This window comes from Natrix helvetica (genome assembly GCF_964273705.1).
Source record: "Natrix helvetica genome assembly, chromosome: 5".
NCBI lineage: Eukaryota > Metazoa > Chordata > Lepidosauria > Squamata > Natricidae > Natrix > Natrix helvetica.
The window spans coordinates 152,386,056-152,412,292 of record NC_138551.1 but is presented as its reverse complement, the minus strand read 5'-3'; the positions used below and the strand labels follow the sequence as shown (position 1 = coordinate 152,412,292).

The window sequence follows — 26,237 nt, the reverse complement described above, 5'->3', positions numbered from 1 at the left end:
TAAAACAGGATCATTTGCAGTAGCAAAACAGGAAAGCGGGGGGGGGGGGGGAACAATGTGCAAAAATTAAGACGGTGACAGGCGGGAGAAGAAAAAGGGATTATTTCTTGACTTGCCCAGAGGGAACATGACTTTCTGGCAAGGGACGCTTCTGTTGGAGGCTCAGCCGGAGAAAATGGACTATTTGGAAGGAATTTTTCGAGGGCCCCAAAAAGAACCACAGGGCAAACAGAACCTGTGCAGCTACATTTACCACCTAGGGTCCTTTTTTTTAAAGGAAAAAAAAGCAGATTATCAACAGGCAGCGGCTTTCGCAATCTCCCTCCGACAGACCGAATGAAGCGCAGGGTTAATGCCCAGTGAAGAGGTCAATCCTCGAGTTACAACCGCCAGCCAACCGAGCCAAAATGGTCTTTCCACCCGAGTGAGGAAGTTGTCAAACGTCGTAACGATGCCCTAATTGATTCAAAGTCATCGAGTCAAACGTTTTAGTAAAAAACCAGTGATTTATTAGGGGATTCATTTGTTAAAAGGGGGGGGGGGGGCGGACGTTTCTGCCCCCGTTTTTTTATGACATTCCCTGGCCACCGTTGTTAAGCAAAGCGGCGGGGGTTGTAATCGGCGAATAAGCTGGGTCGTTTCGGGCGGATCGGGCTGCCAAAAGGGGATGGGCATCTCTCTCACACACACACACACACACACACACCAAGGACAAACTGCGACCGTCATAAATACGAGCCGAATGGCCAAGCCTCTGAATTTTGGATAGTGATTAAGCGTGGGAAAATGGTTTCTGAGTGGCTTTGCTCAGGGGACGGTTGTTCAAAGTTGGAACGGCTGCTCCCGCGGGCTGTCGCAAACCCAGGACGACCTGGGAAAGGATCGTCTATCCCATGCTCCACGGCCAGGGGCCCTGAGAGACAGAGGACCACGAGTTTGTGTGTGTGCGTGTGCACGCCAAACATCAACCATTGTTTTGCCCGAAGGTGACTTCTTTGCGGCCGAGAATCAGAAATAAAAGAATAATTGGAGGTTTCCATATCTACTATATCTATCTATCTATCTATCTATCTATCATCTATCTATCTATCTATCTATCTATCTATCTATCTATCTATCTATCATCTATTCTATCTCTCTATCTCTCCATCTCTCTATCTCTCTATCTATAATCTATCTATCATCTATCTATCTATCTATCTATCTATCTATCTATCTATCTATCTATCTATCAATCTATCTATCTCTATTTCTCTATCTATCTATCTCTCTATCTATCTATCTCTAATCTCTCTCTCTCTCTCTTATCTATCTATCTATCTATCTATCTATCTATCTATCTATCTATCTATCTCTATCTATTCTCTCTTTCTCTCTAGCTATCTATATATCCATCTATCTATCTATCTATCTATCTATCTATCTATCTATCTATCTATCTATCATCTATCTATCTATCTATCATCTATCTATCATCTATCTCTATATATCTATCCATCCATCCGTCCGTCCGTCCGTCCGTCTATCTATCTATCTATCTATTCTCTCTCTCTCTCTCTCTCTCTCTCTCTCTCTCTCTCTCTATCTATCTATCTATCTATATATATCTCCATCTATCCATCTATTTATCTCTATCAATCTATCTATCTATCATCTATCTATCTATCTATCTATCATCTATCTATCTATCTATCTATCTATCTATCTATCATCTATCTATCTATCATCTATCTATCTATCTATCTATCTATCTATCTATCATCTATCTATCTATCTATCATCTATCTCTCTAATATCTCTCTCTCTCTTTCTTTCTCAATATATATATATATATATATATTTGATGGAAGGAGTGAGAACCAGCCAGATCTGGGGGATCCGTTATGTGCTTCTGCGTGAGAGAGGGTTAATTCGGAGAGCCTCGGCTCGCTCTAAACTTTTGCCCTCTGGATATGTACTCGTTGGCGGCCGTACAAAACCCTTGAGTAGCATTACACACGCCTTCACGCTGTAGTTCAACCGCCGGTCAACGCCGGAGCCTGGCTACCCGCCAGACCGCAATCAATGGGACGCGAAACCTTCCTTTTTCTCCCCCCCCCCCCGCCTTACCCTTTTCCATCATCATCACAGCAGAGTTCAAATCGCCTCTCCTCCGATTTGTGGGCAGGGGGGGTGTCAAATTGATGCACCCCGATGTGGGGGTGGGGGTGGGGGTTTGGGGAGAGGCTTCGCAGCCTTGGTTGGTGCGAAGGAGACGTGCATGGCAAGAGAGGCGAGGAGGCTGGGGACTCCAAGGGAGGAGGAGAGTTCAGGAGAAGGGCAGAAGGACAGAGAGAGGGGGAATCCGTGGGGGGGCGGGGGGAGAGAGAGAGAGAGAGAGACCCTCCCTCGGCTGCAAGGGGGACCCGCAGGTCAAGGCATGGGCTGGCTGGGGGCTGCGAATTGCTGAAAAGCAGCCTGCCAGGGGGTGGCCGGGCTGCCCTACGCAGGTGCCACGGGAGGTGGGAGAGGCAGTGCGTGGCCTTGGGTCCATCAGGCCCACGGGGATGGGGAGGGGCGTTTGCGATGGGAAGAAGCAGGGAAAGGAGGTGGGGGGGGGGCGAATTCGGGCCTGTCCTGCTCTCTCTCTCGAGGTCTGACCCACCTTGGAGGGTTGTTGTGTCCCTCCAAAGGAAGGGGGTGAGTTGGATCCGTGAGCCGTTTGTGAAAGCAAATAGGGGCGAGAGATAAATAGAATAATGGAATTAATAAGATGGAGGGAGGAAGAAGAAAAAGGGAAGGAAGGAGAAAGAGGGAAGGAAGAAGTAAAGGAAGAATAAAAGGGAAGGGAAGGAAAGAAAAAAGGGATGGAAGGAAGGAAAAAAGGGAAGGGAGGAATAAAAGGAGGAAGGAAGGAGGGAAGGAAGGAATGGGGATTTTGCAGTATCCTTCCCCTGCCACGCCCACCAAGCCAAACCCACCTCTGCCCCCCCCTTCTTTTCCCTAAACCAGCCATACCCGATTCCTGCAACCGTTCTTTATCCGTCTTTAAGCCTCTGGGCTTTTAATCGTCTTAATTGCTGATGATTAGAGGGTTGGACCGTAGAATGAACTGGGCATGGCTGCTCGAGAGAAAAGAAGGACTAAGGGAGGACATGAGAGCAGTCTTCCACTATTTGGGGGGCTGCCCCAAAGAAGAGGAGGGGGGTCCACCTATTCTCCAAAGCTCCCGAGGGCAGGAGAAGAAGCAACGGACACGGAAACGAACCAAGGAGAGAAGCAACCTGGAATTAAGGAGAAACTTCCTAACAGTGAGAATAATTAACCAGTGGAACAGCTTGCCACCAGACGTTGTGGTTGCTTCATCACTGGAGGTTTTTAAGACCGAACAGCACCTTGTCTGAAATAGCATACTGTCTCCTGCTTGAGGAGAAGTTTGGACTAGAAGACCTTTAAGGTCCCTTCCAGCTGTGTTTTGATTGATAGATTGAAATGATTTCATGCCTCCTGCTTGAGCAGGGGATTGGACTAGAGGATCTCTGAGGCCCCTTCCAGCTCTATTCTGATGGATTGATACACACACACACACACACACACACACACACACACACATATATATATCATATATTGACTAGAAGACCTCCAAGGTCCCTTCCAGCTCTATTCTGATAGATAGATTGATTGGAATGGCCTAGAGGTCTCCTGCTTGAGTAGAGGGTTGGACTAGAAGACCTCCAAGGTCCCTTCCAGCTCTATTCTGATTGATTGATTGATTGAAATGGTCTAAGATCTCCTGCCTGAGTAGAGGGTTGGCCTAGAAGACCTCCCCTTCCAAGCTCTATCCTGATTGATTGATTGATTGATTGGAATGGTCTAAGATCTCCTGCTTGAGCAGGGGGTTGGACTAGAAGACCTCCAAGGTCCCTTCCAGCTCTATTCTGATAGATTGGTTGATTGGAATGGCCTAGAGGTCTCCTGCCTGAGTAGAGGGTTGAACTAGAAGACCTCCAAGGTCCCTTCCACCTCTATTCTGATTGATTGATTGATTGAAATGGTCTAAGATCTCCTGCCTGAGTAGAGGGTTGGCCTAGAAGACCTCCCCTTCCAAGCTCTATCCTGATTGATTGATTGATTGATTGATTGATTGGAATGGTCTAAGATCTCCTGCTTGAGCAGGGGGTTGGACTAGAAGACCTCCAAGGTCCCTTCCAGCTCTATTCTGATAGATTGGTTGATTGGAATGGCCTAGAGGTCTCCTGCCTGAGTAGAGGGTTGAACTAGAAGACCTCCAAGGTCCCTTCCACCTCTATTCTGATTGATTGATTGATTGGAATGGTCTAAGATCTCCTGCTTGAGCAGAGGGTTGGACTAGAAGACCTCCAAGATCCCTTCCAGCTCTATTCTGATAGATTGATTGATTGGAATGGCCTAGAGGTCTCCTGCCTGAGTAGAGGGTTGGACTAGAAGACCTCCAAGGTCCCTTCCACCTCTATTCTGATTGATTGATTGAAATGGTCTTCTAGGATCTCCTGCCTGAGCAGGGAGCTGGACTAGAAGGCCTCTAAGGTCCCTTCCAAGCACTATCCTGATTGATTGATTGATTGGAATGGTCTAAGATCTCCTGCTTGAGTAGAGGGTTGGACTAGAAGACCTCCAAGGTCCCTTCCAGCTCTATTCTGATTGATTGATTGATTGAAATGGTCTAAGATCTCCTGCCTGAGTAGAGGGTTGGCCTAGAAGACCTCCCCTTCCAAGCTCTATCCTGATTGATTGATTGATTGGAATGGTCTAAGATCTCCTGCTTGAGCAGGGGGTTGGACTAGAAGACCTCCAAGGTCCCTTCCAGCTCTATTCTGATAGATTGATTGATTGGAATGGCCTAGAGGTCTCCTGCCTGAGTAGAGGGTTGGACTAGAAGACCTCCAAGGTCCCTTCCACCTCTATTCTGATTGATTGATTGGAATGGTCTAAGATCTCCTGCTTGAGTAGAGGGTTGGACTAGAAGACCTCCAAGGTCCCTTCCACCTCTATTCTGATTGATTGATTGGAATGGTCTAAGATCTCCTGCTTGAGTAGAGGGTTGAACTAGAAGACCTCCAAGGTCCCTTCCACCTCTATCCTGATTGATTGATTGGAATGGTCTAAGATCTCCTGCTTGAGCAGAGGGTTGGACTAGAAGACCTCCAAGGTCCCTTCCAAGCTCTATTGTGATGGATGGATTGGAATGGTCTAAGATCTCCTGCTTGAGCAGAGGGTTGGACTAGAAGACCTCCAAGGTCCCTTCCACCTCTATCCTGATTGATTGATTGGAATGGTCTAAGATCTCCTGCTTGAGCAGAGGGTTGGACTAGAAGACCTCCAAGGTCCCTTCCAAGCTCTATTGTGATGGATGGATTGGAATGGTCTAAGATCTCCTGCTTGAGCAGAGGGTTGGACTAGAAGACCTCCAAGGTCCCTTCCAAGCTCTATCCTGATTGATTGATTGGAATGGTCTAAGATCTCCTGCTTGAGCAGAGGGTTGGACTAGAAGACCTCCAAGGTCCCTTCCAAGCTCTATCCTGATTGATTGATTGATTGGAATGGTCTAAGATCTCCTGCTTGAGCAGGGGGTTGGACTAGAAGACCTCCAAGGTCCCTTCCAGCTCTATTCTGATAGATTGATTGATTGGAATGGCCTAGAGGTCTCCTGCTTGAGTAGAGGGTTGAACTAGAAGACCTCCAAGGTCCCTTCCACCTCTATCCTGATTGATTGATTGGAATGGTCTAAGATCTCCTGCTTGAGCAGAGGGTTGGACTAGAAGACCTCCAAGGTCCCTTCCAAGCTCTATTGTGATGGATGGATTGGAATGGTCTAAGATCTCCTGCTTGAGCAGAGGGTTGGACTAGAAGACCTCCAAGGTCCCTTCCAAGCTCTATCCTGATTGATTGATTGGAATGGTCTAAGATCTCCTGCTTGAGCAGAGGGTTGGACTAGAAGACCTCCAAGGTCCCTTCCAAGCTCTATTGTGATGGATGGATTGGAATGGTCTAAGATCTCCTGCTTGAGCAGAGGGTTGGACTAGAAGACCTCCAAGGTCCCTTCCAGCTCTCTTGGCTCCTTGTTAGCTTTACCTCTCCACCCTTTTATTTAAAGCCTCTTGTCTTCGGCTACTGAAAATGAGAGGCCGTTCTCCCGGTGTGATCTTCACCCTCATCCCACCTTTCCCCTGGGTGGGAAAGAGGGTGTGTGTGTGTGTGTGTGTCGGTCTTTGGCGCCCACGGGGGGGGGGGGGTCGAGCCCAACCCCGCTAACCCGGTTTCCCAAGAGCCGTATCCTGGAAAGCCGCGGATCGGAGCCAGGTTGCGCTACGAGGAGGGTTCCTTGGCTGAACTCCACTTGAACCCAGAGGCGTATTGCTAACAATGATGCAGTCATTACCTGCTTAAGGGGAGGGAGGGGAGTCAATGCGAGTTTGCCTCCCCCCCTGCAGCCCCTCCCCTTGGCCCCTCCCTCCTCCTCCCCCCCCCCCCCGCCTTTCATCCTTTGGCGCTCCTCGGTGTTTCCTTTCGCACACTTCCTCTTTGCCCACAAAAAGCCCAAACAGAAGGGGAAAAAATAAATAAAATAAAAGTCCGCGCACACCCCCACACACACACACCTGACCGGGCGCTTAAATATTTGTAACTTATTTTTTTAAGGGAGCTGCAGAAGTGAGGTTAAAATTAGGGGCAGGAAGGGTGGGCCGACGTGGGTTTGCTTAACGGCAGTTGCGCCTCGTCGCCGCCCGCAAGGGATTGGCTTCACAAGGGGTCGTCGCGGGGGACTGAGCTTGTGACCCGTCCTGGACTTACGACCGTAATGAGCCGGCTCCGTTAGGGCCGTCAGTCCGAGGACTGCCTACGCTCTGCGCCCGGGTCTACCAGCCTGAATGATTGACAGGTTGAGGTTGAGTGGCGGCTGGGAAACCGTCAACTTGCCCCATCGATTCTGGATCGGTTGATTCGTCTAGCAACGGCCCCGTGTTTCCTCCACTTACGAAGTTTCTTCTGCTAAGCAAAACAGTGAAGTGAGTTTTGACCCGTTTTGCGACCTCTGTGAAACTAACCCCGGGGGCTGCCCTGCGACAAATGGGCTTGCTTGTTGTACACAAACATCATTTGGTGCAGAAAGTTGGTTTGCAATCCTTTTTTTTGGGGGGGGGGAGAGGGCTGAATGAAAAAGGAGAGAAAGAGAGAGATGAATGATAAAAGAGAAAGAGAGAGAGAAAAGAATGACAGAAAAGAGAAAGAGAGAAAAAAGAGAAAGAGAGAGAGGAAGAGAGAGATTAATGATAAAAGAGAAAGAGGAAGAGAGAGAGAGATGAATGATAGAAGACAGAGAAAAAAGAGAAAGATATGAATAATAGAAAAGAGAGAAAGTTGTATGATAGAAGAGAGAAAGAGAGAAAAAAGAGAAAGAGAGAGTTGAATGATAGAAGAGAAAGAGAGAGAAATGAATGACAGAGAGAAAGACAGAGAAAAAAGAGAAAGAGGGAGAGGAAGAGAGAGAGATATGAATGATAAAAGAGAAAGAGAGGGGAGAGAGATGAATAATAGAGAAAGAAAGATAGGAAAAAGAAAGTGAGATGAATGATAGAAGAGACAGACAGAGATGAGTGATAGAAGAAAGAGAGGAAGACAGAGAAAAAAGAGAAAGAGAGGAAGAGAGAGAGACGTATGATAGAAGAAAGAAAGACAGAGAAAAAGAGAAAGAGAGGAAGACAGAGAGAGAGAAAGACAGGGAAAAAAGAGAAAGAGAAAGAGAGGAAGAGAGAGAGAAAAGAGAGTGAAAAAAGAGAGAAAAAGAGGAAGAGAGAGAAAGAGAGAGGGAGAGAGATAGAAATAGATGAAGAGAGAAAAAGAGAGAGAAAAGAGAGAGAGGAAAAGAGAGAGGAAGAGGGAGAAAAAAAAGGGAGAAAGAGAGAGAGAGAGAGAGAAGGAAAATAAGCTGTAATTACCTCTGAGTAAATTTATTTCCCAGGCATAATGTCTGTACATTGAACCCCTCAACCCGAGGAGGAGGAGGAGGAGGAGGAGGAGGAGGCTGCTGACTCAGCCGGCGTGGCTAAATTTGGCTTTTAATCCAGGTTGTAATTGGAGCAGGGCAATCTTGGCTTAGGGGGAAGAGGCTATTTTACTGAACAACCCCCCTGCCCCCCCCCAGCTGAACTCTGATGGGAGGGGAGGTTAAGAAGGGAGGGTCTTGTGTCTACTTGGGTCACACCCCCACCCCAGATTATCCCGAGGAAGTAGCATTTCCCACAGCACAAGCAGTTTGCTTTTGGAACTCATGGTGACAGCAAAAGGGAGAAAATTAGAAAATGGCTTTTTCCTTTGGCCAATATTTTTTTTGAAGGAACACAGAACCTCCAAGTTAGATGCAGCCACGAAGATCAATACAGGGGTCCCAACGAAATCAACCCCCTCATATCACTCTCTGGGCAAGTGTTCCTCAGCTTTGGCTGCTTTTCAATCAAAATAGAACTGGAAGGGACCTTGGAGGTCTTCTAGTCCAACCCCCTGCTCAAGGAGGAGACCCTAGACCATTTCAATCAATCACTCAATCAGAATAGAGCTGGAAGGGACCTTGGAGGTCTTCTAGTCCAACCCCCTGCTCAAGGAGGAGACCCTAGACCATGTCAATCAATCACTCAATCAGAATAGAGCTGGAAGGGACCTTGGAGGTCTTCTAGTCCAACCCCCTGCTCAAGCAGGAGACCCTAGACCATGTCAATCAATCACTCAATCAGAATAGAGCTGGAAGGGACCTTGGAGGTCTTCTAGTCCAACCCCCTGCTCAAGCAGGAGACCCTAGACCATGTCAATCAATCACTCAATCAGAATAGAGCTGGAAGGGACCTTGGAGGTCTTCTAGTCCAACCCCCTGCTCAAGCAGGAGACCCTAGACCATGTCAATCAATCACTCAATCAGAATAGAGCTGGAAGGGACCTTGGAGGTCTTCTAGTCCAACCCCCTGCTCAAGCAGGAGACCCTAGACCATGTCAATCAATCACTCAATCAGAATAGAGCTGGAAGGGACCTTGGAGGTCTTCTAGTCCAACCCCCTGCTCAAGCAGGAGACCCTAGACCATGTCAATCAATCACTCAATCAGAATAGAGCTGGAAGGGACCTTGGAGGTCTTCTAGTCCAACCCCCTGTTCAAGGAGGAGACCCTAGACCATGTCAATCAATCACTCAATCAGAATAAAGCTGGAAGGGACCTTGGAGGTCTTCTAGTCCAACCCCCTGCTCAAGCAGGAGACCCTAGACCATGTCAATCAATCACTCAATCAGAATAGAGCTGGAAGGGACCTTGGAGGTCTTCTAGTCCAACCCCCTGCTCAAGCAGGAGACCCTAGACCATTTCAATCAATCACTCAATCAGAATAGAGCTGGAAGGGACCTTGGAGGTCTTCTAGTCCAACCCCCTGCTCAAGCAGGAGACCCTAGACCATGTCAATCAATCACTCAATCAAAATAGAACTGGAAGGGACCTTGGAGGTCTTCTAGTCCAACCCCCTGCTCAAGCAGGAGACCCTAGACCATGTCAATCAATCACTCAATCAGAATAGAGCTGGAAGGGACCTTGGAGGTCTTCTAGTCCAACCCCCTGCTCAAGCAGGAGACCCTAGACCATGTCAATCAATCACTCAATCAGAATAGAGCTGGAAGGGACCTTGGAGGTCTTCTAGTCCAACCCCCTGCTCAAGCAGGAGACCCTAGACCATGTCAATCAATCACTCAATCAGAATAGAGCTGGAAGGGACCTTGGAGGTCTTCTAGTCCAACCCCCTGTTCAAGGAGGAGACCCTAGACCATGTCAATCAATCACTCAATCAGAATAGAGCTGGAAGGGACCTTGGAGGTCTTCTAGTCCAACCCCCTGCTCAAGCAGGAGACCCTAGACCATGTCAATCAATCACTCAATCAGAATAGAGCTGGAAGGGACCTTGGAGGTCTTCTAGTCCAACCCCCTGCTCAAGCAGGAGACCCTAGACCATTTCAATCAATCACTCAATCAGAATAGAGCTGGAAGGGACCTTGGAGGTCTTCTAGTCCAACCCCCTGCTCAAGCAGGAGACCTTAGACCATTTCAATCAATCACTCAATCAGAATAGAGCTGGAAGGGACCTTGGAGGTCTTCTAGTCCAACCCCCTGCTCAAGCAGGAGACCCTAGACCATTTCAATCAATCACTCAATCAGAATAGAGCTGGAAGGGACCTTGGAGGTCTTCTAGTCCAACCCCCTGCTCAAGCAGGAGACCCTAGACCATGTCAATCAATCACTCAATCAGAATAGAGCTTGGAAGGGGCCTTGGAGGTCTTCTAGTCCAACCCCCTGCTCAAGCAGGAGACCTTAGACCATTTCAATCAATCAATCAGTCAATCAGAATAGAGCTGGAAGGGACCTTGGAGGTCTTCTAGTCCAACCCCCTGCTCAAGCAGGAGACCCTACGCCATGTCAATCACTCACTCACTCAATCAATCAGAATAGAGCTGGAAGGGACCTTGGAGGTCTTCTAGTCGAACCCCCTGCTCAAGGAGGAGACAATATAGACCATTTCAATCAATCAATCAATCAATCAATCAATCAGAATAGAGCTGGAAGGGACCTTGGAAGTCTTCTAGTCCAACTCCTCCTTGACCAGGGGTTTGGACTAGATGACCTCCAAGGTCCCTTCCAGCTCTAGTCTGATTATTCTTCCCGTTGCCAACAAGCCTTGCTTTGCGTCCACTCTTTTGAGCCTCCTGGCTAATTGCGACATGGCCGTGGGCTAAATAAAATAATAAAAATAAAATTGTAGCGCAAACATCAGGATCTCGGGACGAGAGGAAAGATATCGCAGGAAAGCGGGCAGGGGAAAAAAACAGCAACCACTGGTTGAAAGCTTAACGGTTTCATTAACGTCTCCCCACTTTTTTGCCGCCTGCTCCAGATTTGCACGTCACGAGGTCGTCCCGAAAACCACAGGAGTGTCAATAAAACTTTCTGAGCCCAGGAGGTTGAAATTGAGTCACAAGTATTCAAAGGGGAGGAGGGGGGGGGGAGGGAAGAAAGAGAGAGAGAGAGAGAGAGAGAAAGAAAGAAAGTTTTCTTTCATTCTTTTTAAGAGCCTTACATAAGTGACACCAGAATGAGAAATGGATTATTTTGGGCTCAGGAGGAAGGGAGTATTTAGAGTTCAGCCAACAGAAGGGGGAAAAAAACATTTGCAGTACATTTTCTCTCTCTCTCTCTCTCTCTCTCTCTCTCTCTCTTTTCTCTCTCTTTTTGGCTTGGTTTTGGAGGAAGGGAGGCAGAAGGGTGGGAGAGCTTCAAGCTGCAGGGAAACTCAGGGCACCTTTCGACTGCTGCGTTCAGAGTTGGAAGGAGGTCATCTAGACCAACCCGCTGCCCAAGCTGGAGACTGACCCTATAGCCCTATTCCGGACAAACGGCTGTCTTCTTGTAAAACCTCCATTTTTATCTGAATAATATCTCCATTATATCATTCTTGTTTTAATCTTTCCTTGGAGAGGGTGTGTGAGTGCGCTCGCAAAACGGCGGCGGGGCGAGCACAGCCACGGCGTTTATTTCTCAGCGGAGTTAACAGAATAACAGGGACTTTGGAGGTCTTCTAGTCTAACCTACTGATCAGGCAGGAAACCTCAGGCCATTTTAGACAAATAGGCTGCCCAGTCTTTTCTTAAAAGCCTCCAGGGATGGGAACACCCACAACTTCAAGCAAGGAGTTCCACTGATGTAACTGTTGTCATTGTCAGGAAATTCCTCCTTAGTTCTAAGTTGCTTCTCTCCTTGATTAGTTTCCACCTGTTGCTTCTCCTCCTGCCCTCTGGTGCTTTGGAGAATAATTTGACCCCCCTCTTCTCTGGGGCAGCCCCTGAGATATTGGAAGACTGATATCATGTCTCCCCTAGTCCTTCTTTCTATTAAACTAGACATACCCAGTTCCTGCAACCGTTCTTCGTATGTTTTAGCCTCCAGCCCCTAATCCTCTTTCTTGCTCTTCTCCGCACTCTTTCCAGAGTCTCCAAATCTTTTCTATATCGTGGAATGTATTCACCTGATCTGGATTCTGCAGGAATCTCTATGATCTCTGGCTGGCTGGGGAATTCTGGGAATTGAAGTCCACCTTATCTTTGAGCTGCTCTGATTGACAAACACTTTCAGATGCCTGCTGTCCAAAGAAGAATAGATAGATAGAAGGATGGATGGATGTAGATAGATATAGAATATAGATAGATAGATGGGTGATAGGTTGATAGATGATCGATATAGATAGAAGATATAGAATACAGATATAGATAGGTAGATAGATGATAGACAGAGATGATATAAATATAGAAGATAGATAGACAGATGGATGATAGATTGATAGATGATTGATAGATAGAAGATACAGAATACAGATATAGATAGGTAGATGATAAACAGAGATGATATAAATATAGAAGATAGATGGATGATAGATGGATGATAGATTGATAGATGATTGATAGATAGAAGAAACAGATTACGGATATAGATAGGTAGATAGATGACATATATAGTATATGTAATACAGGTATAGATGGATAGATGATTGACAAACACTGTCGCAGAGTGCTCAGCAAAAGCTGGGGGATTCTGGGAGCTGAAGTCCACCCATCTTAAAGTGGGTAAGATGGAGGAATCCTGCTCTGTAGAGACACATCTGGCTGGCTAGGCGTGGGAATTCTTGCGCAGACCTGATTTCAGGCAATTTTCCCATCTCCATTATTTATACTATGTTGTTATGCTATATTATGTTATATTATTCTATGTTATTTTTATAAACAACTCAAAGGGGTGAATGTACAGTATCTAAGACAGGTACCCATCAGCTTACAATCACAATCAAGGCCAACATTTCTGTCGTTAAGTGAGACATTTGTTAATGCACTCCATTTTACGACCCTTTCTCACCCCGGTGGTTAAGCGAACCTGGTCTCCCCCATCGGCTTTGCTTGTCAGACGGTCGCAAGAAGGGGGAATGGCATGAACTCTGAGACCTGACGTGAATGTGAATCAGTGGCCAAGCGTATGAATTTGGATCAGGTGACCAGGGGGGACGCTGCAACGGTCGCCAAGTGTGAAAAAACAGTTTTCCCCCCCGATGCCGTTGTAACTTCAAACGGTTGCTAAGCGAGTCAAGAACTATTTGCGTGATGATGTCAGACAGAAGGCGCCTCAACCCGCTTCACTCACCTGGGGCCGGTCAGCGTGGCTGTCTCTCGGACGGCTTGGGCGGTCTCCGAGGCAAAGTCCAGGGCTCCGGCCACCGGCTTCGTTAACGTCCCGACTAGTCCTTTCCCAAGACCGGATATGAAGCCGCTAACTCCCCCTTCGGTCTTCACCCCTTCGACCGTCGAGGTGATCACACTGGTTAACCCCCCAATGATGCCTGTTGGGGGGGGGGGGGAAACAAGACAAATGTTTATTATGGGCTTGAAGGAGGTCTAAAGTTTTGGAGGCAAAATGGGGCAAAAGGCAGCGGCCCCCATTGGAATGCGTAGGACCTCTCCTGCAGAAGAGAATAGAATAATATAGAATAGAGAGAATAGAATAATATAGAATATACAGAATAGAATATAGAGAATAATATAGAATATAGAGAATAGAACAGAATAATAGAGAATATAGAGAATAGAATAATATAGAATTTAGGGAATAGAATATAGAGAATATTATAGAATATAGAGAATAGAACAGAATAATATAGAATCTAGAGAATAGAATAATATAGAATTTAGGGAATAGAATAGAATATAGGTAATAGAACAGAATAGAGAGAATAGAACATAATAATATAGAATCTAGAGAATAGAATCTAGAGAATAGAATAATAGATAATATAGAGAATAGAATAGAACATAATAATATAGAATCTAGAGAATAGAATAATATAGAATATAGGGAATAGAATAGAATATACAGAATAGAACAGAATAGAGAGAATAGAACAGAATAATATAGAATCTAGTGAATAATATAGAATATAAAGAATATAATAGCATAGAATGTAGAGAATAGAACAGAATTATATAGAATATAGAGAATAGAATAGAATATAGAGAATAGAACAGAATAATATAGAATATAGAGAATAGAATATAGAGAATAATATAGAATATAGAGAATAATATAGAATATAGAGAATAGAATAACAGAGAATAATAGAGAATAGAATAAGGGATTACCATGAGCCAGGCCCTGGATTCCAGCCACGAGATGTTCACCGCTGGTTGCCGCGTGGTATCGGATGTATTCACGCTCCGTCTGATGCCGGTTATCCATGGTCTTTCCCAGACCGTCAGACAAAGTTCCGGTGAACTGCCATGAAGATTGAAAAAAAAGAAAAGAAGAGAGATAATAATTGTCCAGAACGTAACTACCCTACACGTAGCTATATCTTATAAGCTACATCTTAAGTATAGCTACTCCTGTTTGTTGTCACCTTTCTGATACCTGCTCTCCAAAGAAAGATACATAGATAGATAGATAGATAGAAGGATGGATGGATATAGATAGATAGAGAAATAGATAGATAGATAAATAGATAGATAGATAGATAATGATAGACAGACACATATATAAGATAGATTGATAGATATAGACAGAGATGACATATAGAAGATAGATATAGATTGATAGATGATTGATAGATAGAAGATATATAATACAGATAGATGACAGATATAGTAGATAGATGATAGATAGATAGATACACACGTATATGCATATTTTTTCAGTGCTATTGTACCTTCAAATGGACACTAGACAAACGGTCGTAAAAAAAGGACTTCCTGTAACCCATTTGAAGCTTGACAACCTACAGAACTTTTCCCAACAGATCAGAGCACCTTCCCTATATATAACCATAATCTCTGCTCACTCAAGAGTACTCTCTTTTTTTGCCCCCAACAGATCTAGGGAATCTACTGGCTTCCCGGGAGTGGATTAGCGAGAGAAGGGCCCAGAACTCAGTTTGAAACCGGCCAAAATAAAAAGAAATAGACAGGGGCCGGCTGGCGGCCAAAGGAAGGATTGTGGAGCAGTTCCCTTTTGTGGGAGTGCCAAAATTTGGCACTTGGCTGGTGGCAGGAGGCCTGATGCCTTTGCTGGGAAGGTGATTAGCTTTGGACAACGGGCTAGCGAAAGCAGCGTTCCTAGCCACGATTCAGGGTTAGCCACGATTCAGGGTTAGCCAAGATTCAGGACTTGCTGGTCCGCTGTTTGAAGCTCCCTCAAGCCTCAACTCAGAGGACAATTCATCCAGAGCCTTCCAGCCATCCTGAATCTTTTTTTTCAATTTAAAAAAAATGATAATGATGTTAATTTTTGGTGAGATTCACAGCCAAAGAGATTCACAGGGCTGGTTGGTAGCTCAACAGCTCGAGTCCTAACCAAGGACCTAGAAATTTTTATTATTATTATTCGATTGTATCACAGCGGCCAGTTGTTTCTCCGGATTTGGCATTGATTACTAGTCGGGCCCCACCCAGGGGCCTAGGACGTCGTAACGTATTTTCGTAATATACGTGCGGATTCAAGCAGTGCAGCTTTTTGCATTTGACTGATGGTGATTTTGTCAATTTTTAACTGTTTTAAATGTAATCCCAGTGCTTTTGGAATAGCACCCAGTGTGCCGATTACCACTGGAATTACCACTGCTGGTTTGTGCCATAATCGTTGGATTTCGATTTTTAAGTCCTGGTATTTCTCGATTTTTTCATATTCCTTCTCGGCGACCCTGCTATCACCTGGTATTGCGATGTCTATGATTGTCCTCAAGTTCAACTTCGCTAAACACTTTATTCCGTATAATAAATCGCCTTTGATCTGCTAGTCGTTGTTCACTAACATTTGAATCTGGATATTGTTGTTTCCATAAATCATTATTATTATTATTATTATTATTATTATTATTATTATTATTAATATAAAAATAGAAAAAGCAACATATTCAACATCCATATAAACAGTGTATTGTCTGGTTACAATTCTTTTGCGTAATATTCATCATAGCAATAATAATAATAATAATACTCTCTAGTAGTAATCTCGTAATGACAGTGCTTTCCCCTCATAATATTAATACATATTAATAACAATCAAAATGAATAAGTTGTATTAATCAATTCTCAATAGCAATGGGGGGGGGGGCAGCAGGACAGAAAAAAAAGCACACCAACGCAAATCTCTCCTGCTTGAAAAGGGGGGAAACGAGAGGCATTTCAATTCTCCAGCGCTGGGCTGGGTCGGAGATGGACGAAGGAGAGGCCCTTTTTAATTTTTATTGATCCATATAGGAGAAAGTTGGCAGCCCAGGGTTGGACTGTGGGGCCCTTTGGTGGTCTCTGAGCTGGGGGTTTCCTTGCAGACGTTTGATGACCCAACTAGAGAACATCCTCAGTGCTGGAAGAGAGTGGAGTTTTGTAGAGAGGAGGAGGGGGAGGACTGGGGGGTCCTTGGTGCTCTCTGAGCTTGCGGGGTTTGCTTTTAGACGTTTCATGACTCAGCTAGGTAACATCATCAGGAGGACGACAAGGGAGAAGGAGGAGGAAGACGAAAAAAAGGAGGAGGAGGAGGAAGAAGAAAAAAGAGGAGGAGGAAAACTCTAAGAGTCCTTGGTGCTCTTGAGCTTGGATGTTTTCTTGCAGACGTTTCCTTACCCAACTAGGTAATGTCATCAGTACTAGAAGGGAGGTGGGTTTGCAGAGAGGAGGGGGAGGAAAAACAGGGGGACTGTGGGCCCCTTGGTGCTCTCTGAGCTTGAGGGTTTTCTTTCAAACATTTCATGACCCAACTAGGGAACATCATGATCATCATCAGGAGAAGGATGGAGACGGAGAAGGAGGAGGAGGAAGAAAAAAAGGAGGAGGAGGAGGAGGAAGAAGAAAAAGAGGAGGAGGGGGACAACTCTAGAGTTGTCCTTGGTGCTCTCTGAGTGGGGGTTTCCTTGCAGACGTTTCCTTACCCAACTAGGGAACAGCATCAGTGCTAGAAGAGAATGGAGTTTGCAGAGAGGAGGAGAAGGAAAAGAAGGACTTGGGGATCCTTGGTGCTCTCTGAGCTGGATGGTTTTCTTGCAGACGTTTCATGACCCAACTAGGTAACATCATCAGGAGGGGGAGGACCGTGGGGTCCTTGTTGCTCATTGAGCTGGTTGCTTTTCCCGCAGGCTTCCCCATCGCCCAAACTAGGGAACGCAATCCGGGCTACTCCCAAAACACAACAAATGCACTGCCGTAATCTGAGGATCACCAGGTCCCCACGGAGTCCCAATGAAATGGGGCAGGGAGAGAGAGGAAAGGGGGGGGCGCGCTGGGCTCTTCCCCCCCCCCACTCCGCAGAAAGCTGACGGGAGGGAGCTGCCCCCGAGGAGGAGGAGGAGGAGCTCCAGTGAAGCTGCCCAGCGGGTGCCTGCGGGCATCCGTGTTGTGTTACAGGCCTGAATGCGAGAGGAGCCGCCCGGCTGTTTTCCCCCTACACACACACACACACACACACACACAAACACACACACGGCCGCCGAAAGTCCACGGAGTGAACTTGAAATGACCCCAGCCGGAGAATCGGCTGGCGGGTTCAACGCTGGGGCAAGTTAGACTTTATTAAGCCACGGAGGATCGTATTTTTTTGGGGGGGGGGGAAGCGAAGCCAGGCGGGTGAGGACAGGGGGGGGGGGCTCCCTGGGCCTGCCCCCTCCCCTAAAGAGCTTGCAAGAGAGAAACACTCCCCCCTCCCGTTCCTCCAGGACCAATGGCAATGCACCGGACTTCCGTAACCCAGCATCGGGCTAAAACGTGTCCCGTCCCAACTTCCCAAGCCATCCTTAAGCCAGCTTTAAGCTCCCATTGGGAAGAGGGAGGCAGGGTGGGCTGGTGGATTGCCAGCGAGGTGAAATGCCTAGAAAAGAGCATTGAATGTAGGGTGTGTGTGTGTGTGTGTGTATGTGTGTGTGTCTCTAACCTTGGCCACTTTTCATGCCTGGAGGACTTCAACTCCCAGAATTCCCTGGCCAGGTTTGTGAATTCTGGGAGCTGAAATCCACCAGGCTTGAAAGTGGCCGAGGTTGGAGACCCCGGCTTTAAAGGAGAGGATGTCCCAGCATCACTAAGGGTCTCCTCCAAGTCTGACTGATGGGTTGAAATGGCCGAGGGCCTCCTACTTGAGCAGGGGGTTGGACTAGAGGACCTCTCAGGTCCCTTCCAGCTCTATTCTGATTGATTGATTGATTTGGTCTAGAGCCTCCTACTTGAGTAGGGGGTTGGACTGGATGACCTATAAGGTCCCTTCCAGCTCTGTTCTGATTGATTGATTGATTGATTAATATGATCTAGGGTCTCCTGCTTGAGCAGGGGGTTGGACTAGAGGACCTCCCAGGTCCCTTCCAGCTCTATTCTGATTGATTGATTGATTTGGGCTAGAGTCTCCTGCTTGAGCAGGGGGTTGGACTAGAAGACCTCCGAGGTCCCTCCCAGCTCTTTTCTGATTGATGGATTGAAATGATCCAGGGACTGCCTTAGCCCTCACTCTGCATTTGTACTTGCTGTGCTTGTGTGTGTGTGTGTGTGTGTGTGTGTGTGTGTGTGTGTGTGTGTGTGTTGTGGGTCCCTGCTGAAAAGGCTGCTTTGGGGAAGGGGGTCAGGAAGAAGGGCCAAAAGTTTTGCCCTCCTTCTGAAGGGCTTGTTTGTCGTAGGCGGCACAGAACATCCAGGCCTTCAATATTTTCCCTTCGGCCAAGGGTTCAAAGTCAGCCCAGATTTACAGTGGGGAGAAAAAGAGAGGGGGGGGGGCTCGGGAGAGAAGCCAACCCCGGGCGACTCTTCACCTAGACACGCGGCAACGTTACACAATCCACACCCGCCTCCTGTGTTGAAGCGCTGGGCTCCGTGAAACGGGAGCTTTTTGGGGCTGGAGGTTGTTGATTGGAAGCACAAGCCTCCCACCTCGCCTCCAGAAGAACGGACAAGCGTTTGTCTGGAACGGTCGAGGGGTTCCTGATTCCTAGGCAGGGGGTTGGACTAGAAGTCCTCCCAGGGTCCCTTCCAACTCTGTTATTCTCTTCTCTCTTGTTTTCTTTTCTTCTCTCTCATCTCCTCTTGTCTTTTCTCTTCTCTCTTCTCGTCTGGTTTTCTCCTCTCTCTTCTTCTCCCGTCTTCTTTTCTCTCATCTTCTCTCTTGTCTCTTCTTTTCTCTCTTGCCTTCTTTTCTCTTCTCTTGTCTTCTCGTCTTGTCTTCTGTTCTCCACCTCTTGTCTTTTCTCCTCTTCTCTCTTGTCTTCTCCTCTTTCTCTTCTCTCGTCTCTCATCTTCTCTCTCGTCTTCTCTTCTTCTCTCTTGTCTCTTCTTTTCTCTCTTGCCTTTTCTCTTCTCGTTTTCTCATCTTGTCTTCTCTTCTCTCTTCTCGTTTTCTTGTCTTGTCTTCTCTCTTTTCTCTTCCCTCATCTTCTCCTCTTTCTCTTCTCTCGTCTTTTCTCTCTTGTCTCCTCTCTCCTCTCTTGTCTTGTCTTATCCTCTCTTCTTCTCTCTTCTATTTGTATCCCTGTCCTGTCCTATCCTGCCAGCCACAAGGAGCAAGAAAACACACACCTGTGTGGCCGATACCACAATGTAAAACCAAGGTGAGAATGTGACAGCGAGGGATGCACAGTGCGGAAATACAGGGGATCCTCGATTTATGACCACAATCGAGCCCAAAATCTCCATCTCTGAGCGAGACGGTTGTTCAGGGAGTTTTGCCCCATTCTAGCCCCGTTGTTAAGTGGATCCCTGCAGGGGTTCAGCTAAAAACACAGTTGTTAAATGAATTTTGCCTCCCCCTTGACTTGACTGGTCAGAAGGTCGCAAAAGGGGATCATGTGACCCCGGGACATTGCAACCGTCATATACATGAGTCAGGTTACCAGGTGCCCTGAATTTTGATCAAGTGACCACGGGGATGGTGCAACGGTCGTAAGTGTGAAAAGTGGCCACAACTCACTTTTTTCAGCGCTGTCGTTAACTTCAAACAGTCGCTAAACAAACTGTTGTAAGTCAAGGGTGATCTGTACTTACGACCTGTGCTTGTTTAGTGATGGCTCAAAGTTACGATGGCCTTAAGAAAGTGACTTGAGTTGCAACAGTTCATTTAGTGACTGTTTGGAGTTACGACGACACTGAAAAAAGTGACTTACGGCCGCTATTCACACTTACAACCGTTGCCGCATCCCCTCACGACCATGTGATCAAAACTCTTGGCCCCTGACTCATAGTTACGACTGTTGCATCGTCCCAAGGTCACGCAATCCCTTTTGGAACCCTTGGATGCGCAAAATCCATGGGTGGGGGGTAGGGAAGCCAGATTCACTTAACGACCTTGTGACTAACTCGACAACGGCAGGGATTCACTTAAGAACAGCGGCAAGGAAGGTCGTAAAGTGGGGCAAAACTCCAAATGTCTCGCTCAGCAACAGAAAATTTCGGACTCCCCCTCGTGGTCGTTAAGTGGGACTCTAGGTAGAATATCCGGTGTGTGAAATTCTGCAAAATTCAGGGTTTTTCCCCTTCCTTCTTTCCCGCCTCCTGTGGGCCTTTCCGTCCGACGTGAATGGCGGCGAGCCCCTTGACCTTTTGCTACCCTTCGGATGGAAATGCTTCTCTTCTTCGCTCCCTTGCAACTGAAGGGGAGTGGGCCGTGGGGGTGGGTGGGTGGGTGGGCCGGGGCGCTACAGCTGGCTCAGCAGAAAGCCAGAGCTCCCTAGGAAAACATTAAATGTCCCCCATGAAAGCCATGCTGGGTCTCTCGCTCGCTCGGGGTATCTCGTGGCCTCCTCCGCTGAGTTTTTGTTAGCTCCAAAATCTTTAGGCCCCCCCCGCCCCCCGCCCCTCGCCCTCCACCCTAGAGAGGTTTCACTCCTTCCTGCAGGCTCCTGTTCTCCGTCTGTCGTATGATATTTTATATTTTATATATTGCATGGCATTAATTGTATTCCCCTGCATGGCATTGCATTGCATTCTATCCTATAACCTATCCCATTCCATTCCATTCCTATTTCTATTTCTATTCCCTATTCCATTCCACTCCATTTATTTCCATTCCATTCCTATTTCCATTCCTATTTCCATTCCTAATTCTATTCTATTTCTATCTCTATTCTATTCTATTCTATTCTATTCTATTCTATATTATCTTGCTATATTATATTATTATAAAACAAAAATGCTGTATGGGGAAGGCAAACTCTGCAAAGCCTGTCCACGCACACATGGATATGCATGATGAATAAGCTTGTCTTCCTTCTTTTTGGTGGGCTTCTCTTTCCCCCTTCTCTCTTCATTCTTCTGTCTCTCCCTCTCTTCCTTCTCCTTTCCCTTTCCACTTCCCTTCCTTCTTTCCTTCCTCCCGCTCTCCCTAGCCTTTTCTTTCTTTCTTTCTTTCTTTCTTTCTTTCTTTCTTTCTTTCTTTCTCTCTCACTTTTTTCCCTTCCTTTTCTTTCATTCTCTTCTCCTTCCTTCTGTCCTTCCTCCCTTCCCTTCTCCTCTTCCTTCTTCCTGACCTTTCTACCCCTTTCTTTCTTTCCTTCCTTTTCTTTCTTTAGTTCTCTTCTTCCTTCCTTCTGTCTGTCCTTCCTTCCTTCCTCTGTCTTCCTCCCTCTCTCCTTTCCCTTTCCACTTCTCTTCCTTCTTTACTCCCTCCTGCTCTCTCTATCCTTTTCTTTCTTTCCCTTTCTTTTTTCTCTTACTTTTTTTCCTTCCTTCCTTTTATTCTCTTCTCCTTCCTTCTGTCCTTCCTCCCTTCCCTCTTCTCTTCTCCTCTTCCTTCTTTCCTTCTTCCTGATCTCTCTACCCATTTCTTTCTTTCTCTTCCTTTCTTTCCTTCCTTCCTTTTCTTTCTTGCATTATCTTCTTCCTTCCTCCCTCCCTCCCTCTCCTTTCCCTTTCCACTTTTCTCCTCTTCCTTCTTTCCTTCCTCCTGCTCTCTCTATCCCTTTGTTTCTTTCCTTATTTCTTCCTCTCTTTTTTCCTTCCTTTCTTTCTCTTCTCCTCCCTTTCTCTGTCTTCCTCCCTCCCTCCCTCCTTCCACCACCCTTCCCTTCCCCTCCTTTCTGAGAAAGCCAGCAGCCTCCAGGGCAGAGGGAATGGAAACTCCCTCCCAGACCTATATTTAGGATCAAAGTCCTTTCCTAGCGCGCGCGCACACACACACACACACACACACACGCACACACACACGCACACACACACGCACACACACAGACACAAACACACACAGGCTCAGGTCTCCAGGGATCAAACTGCAGTGAACTTTCTCTGCCCGGGTTCTCCGTGCCAACTTCAATCCTGGTCTCCGGGTGTTTGAAAGAAGCCATTCCCCCACTGCAGTCTTCCAACAGGCATGGAAAAACCATTATGGGGACCATCCAGCCAAAAAGCAAAAAATCTATATAATGGCAAAACCAGATGCGGCCCATAAAGAAGGATTATATATGCTGGTTTTGTTGTATTCGGGTCTTTTCCCATGTAAGATTGAGATTGTCTTGGCAACGTTTCAACGAGGTCTCACTCGCCATCTTCAGGCTGGGTAGATATCTATCTATCTGGGCAGATATCTATCTATCTATCATCTATCTATCTATCTATCTATCTATCTATCTATCTATCTTATCTATCTATCTATCGATAGAAAGAGAGAGATGATAGAGAGATGAGAGAGAGATATATAGATAAATATGATAGCGAGAGAGAGAGAGAGAGAGAGAGAGAGAGAGAGAGAGAGAGAGACAGAGAGAGATTAGATAGATGAGAGATTTCATATATATATGAAATTTATTTATTTATCAGCACAAATGCAACATGTATGTATGTATGTATGTATGTATGTATGTATGTATGTATGTATATATACGTATATATGCTGGTTTTGTTGTATTCGGGTCTTTTCCCATGTAAGATTGAGATTGTCTTGGCAACGTTTCAGCGAGGTCTCACTTGCCATCTTCAGGCTGGGTTTTGGGTGTATATATATATATATATGTATATATGTATATATGTTGTATATATGTATATATGTTGTATGTGTTGTATGTGATGTATATATGTATATATGTATATATGTATGGCTAGCTGATGAGAGCGAATTAGCTCGAAATAGATCTATACTAGTCTCCCTTTATTTATTTATCAGTACAAATACAACACATATATGTATATATGTATATGTATTTGTGTTACAACCCCTGGTATGTCCTGGTTCAATTCCCAGTAAGGGTATGGCTAGCTGATGAGACCTAAATAGGTTGAAATAGATCTATACTAGTCTCCCTTTATTTATTTATCAGCACAAATACAACATATATATATATGAGATAGACAGATAGATAGAAAGAGAGAGAGAGAGATGAGATATATATAGATAAATGATAGATAGATAGATAGATATAGATAGACAGAAAGAGAGAGAGACAGAGAGAGATTAGATAGATGAGAGATCAAATATATATATTTATTTATCAGTACAAATACAACACACACACACACACACACACACACACATATATATATATAATCAGTACAAATACAACACACACACACACACACACACATACATATGGCTAGCTGATGAGAGCGAATTAGCTCGAAATAGATCTATACTAGTCTCCCTTTATTTATTTATCAGTACAAATACAACATATATATATATGTTGTATTTGTACTGATAAATAAATAAAGGGAGACTAGTATAGATCTATTTCGAGCTAATTAGCTCTCATCAGCTAGCCATACCCTTACTGGAATTTGAACCTCGAAATAGATCTATACTAATCTCCCTTTATTTATTTATCAGTACAAATATAACACAAATATATAAAGGCAACATTAAAAATAAAAATATGGTTTTCTGCCTGCATGGTCTTCTGATAAGCCGAAGGACAGAAAGAGGGAGTGTGACCTTCCTCCCATATTTAGGCATACCAGGGGTTGTAACACAAATACATACATACATACATACATACATACATACATACATACATACATACATACACATATACATACATACACACACACACACATACACACACACATATATATATAATATATATATATATATATATATATATATATATATATATATATATATATATATATATATATATATATATATATATATATATATATATATATATATATATATATATATATATATATATATTATTAAAGTTCAAGCTGTGTTCTTCTTTGGAGCCCAAAGGCCCACCTGCTGGGGGTGTTTTTTTTTTTGAATGGAGCGGAAGGATCTGGAAAGCAGACAGAGTCATTAATCATCGCTCCCTCGTGGACAGCATCCACACGGAGAAGCTGTAGCCGTGGTCAAACGGTCAAGCTCAACTCCCGTGCAGGGAAAAAAGAGCAATATTTTAGCAGAATGACGGGAGGGACCTTGGATGTCTTCAAGTCCACCCCCCCTGCTCAAGCAGGAGATCTTAGATCATTATATTCAATGAATCAATCAGAATAGAGCCGGAAGGGACCTTGGAGGTCTTCTACTCCAACCCCCTGCTCAAGCAGGAGACCTTAGATCATTATATTCAATGAATCAATCAGAATAGAGCCGGAAGGGACCTTGGAGGTCTTCTACTCCAACCCCCTGCTCAAGCAAGAGATCCTAGACCATTCCAGACAAACGGTTTTCCAATCTCTTCTTAAAAACCTCCAGGGATCGAACCACACAGAACTTCTGGAGGCAAGCTGTTCCCTCCCTCCCTCCCTCCCTCCCTCCTTCCTTCCTTCCTTCCTTCCTTCCTTCCCTCCCTCCCTCCCTCCATCCATCATGTACTTTATCTCTCTAAGAATCATAGAATCCTAGAGCTGGACTGGACCTTGGAGGTCTTAAACCCCCTGCTCAAGCAGAAGACCTTAGATCATTTCAATCAATCCATCAGAATAGAGCTGGAAGGGACCTTGGAGGTCTTTTAGTCCAACCCCCTGCTCAAGCGGGAGACCCTATACTATTTCAACCAATCCGAATAGAGCTAGAAGGGACCTTGGAGGTCTTCTAGTCCAGTCCACTGCTCAAGCAGGAAACCCTAGACCATTTCAGACAAATGGTTGTCCAATCTCTTCTTAAAAACCTCCAGTGATGCAGCATCCACAACCTCTGGTGGCAAGGTGTTCCGCTGGTTAATTGTCCTCGCTGCCAGGAAGTTTCCCCTTAATTCCAGGTTGCTTCTCTCCTTGATAAACTTCCACCTTAATATTTTGCCCTGCCGTAGAGCGATTTGGAGAATGACTAAAGCGTTAAGGGTGACGTGAGAGCAGTTCATACATGGAAGCCACCCCCACCCCACCCCACCCTCTCTCTCTCTAGGACAGCCCTACAAATATTGGAAGGCTGCTATCATGTCACCCCTAGTAACCTTCTCTTCGGACGGTCACTAAGCGAATTATGTCAGAACCGTGCCTACCTTTGCCGCGGAGTTGGAGACGCCGTGGGCCACGTTCCGTATCAGGCCGCCGACGTTGCCGTATTTTATCAGCCCGGTGACTCCTTCGGAAACGTCGTTGAGGAGCCCCATGGGGTTACCCAGGAAGTCCACAGAGCTCAGGATCCTGGCTGCTTGGCTGAGCAGCTCCTGGAAAGACACGGGGGGAGAGGTCACGAGGCGGAGCTCGCCGGCACAACCCACAAACGCTCAGGGAGGGCTGCCCCACGCGGGAAGGGGAATAAAAAGGAACTGGGGGGGGGTGTTTCCTGATAGGAGAGAAATCTCTTATTGTGGTGGCCTGGTTCAGGGAAAGCACTTGGAGAAGGTAGGATACAGATAGGACCATGAAGGGTGGACGGATGGATGGAATGATAGAAGGATGGATGGAAGGATGATGATAGATGGATGGATAGACGGATCGATGGATAGAAGAATGGATGGAAGGATGATGACAGATGGATGCATGGATTGATGGATGATAGATGTAAGGATGGATAGATGGATGTAAGGATGGATAGATGGAAGAATGGATGGAAGGATGATGATAGATGGATGGATGGAAGGATGATAGATTTAAGGATGGATAGATGGATGTAAGGATGGATGGATGGAAGAATGGATGTAAGGATGATGATAGATGGATGGATGGAAGGATGATAGATTTAAGGATGGATAGATGGATGTAAGGATGGATGGATGGAAGAATGGATGGAAGGATGATGATAGATGGATGGATGGAAGGATGATA

The 26,237-nt window shown here is 45.8% G+C and overlaps 1 protein-coding gene across 3 annotated transcripts in view; it reads right to left on the bottom strand.

Moving 5' to 3' along the window:
• VPS13D (vacuolar protein sorting 13 homolog D) overlaps nt 1–26,237 on the bottom strand; it is a 123,833-nt gene that overhangs the window by 8,454 nt on the left and 89,142 nt on the right. For all 3 annotated transcript variants that reach the window (XM_081954872.1, XM_081954874.1, XM_081954873.1), the window contains 3 exons: nt 25,469–25,636; nt 14,220–14,352; nt 13,228–13,423 (listed from right to left, as the gene is read on the bottom strand). In XM_081954872.1, the coding sequence (XP_081810998.1) occupies nt 13,228–13,423; nt 14,220–14,352; nt 25,469–25,636 (497 nt within the window). The remainder of the gene's footprint in view (nt 1–13,227; nt 13,424–14,219; nt 14,353–25,468; nt 25,637–26,237) is intronic.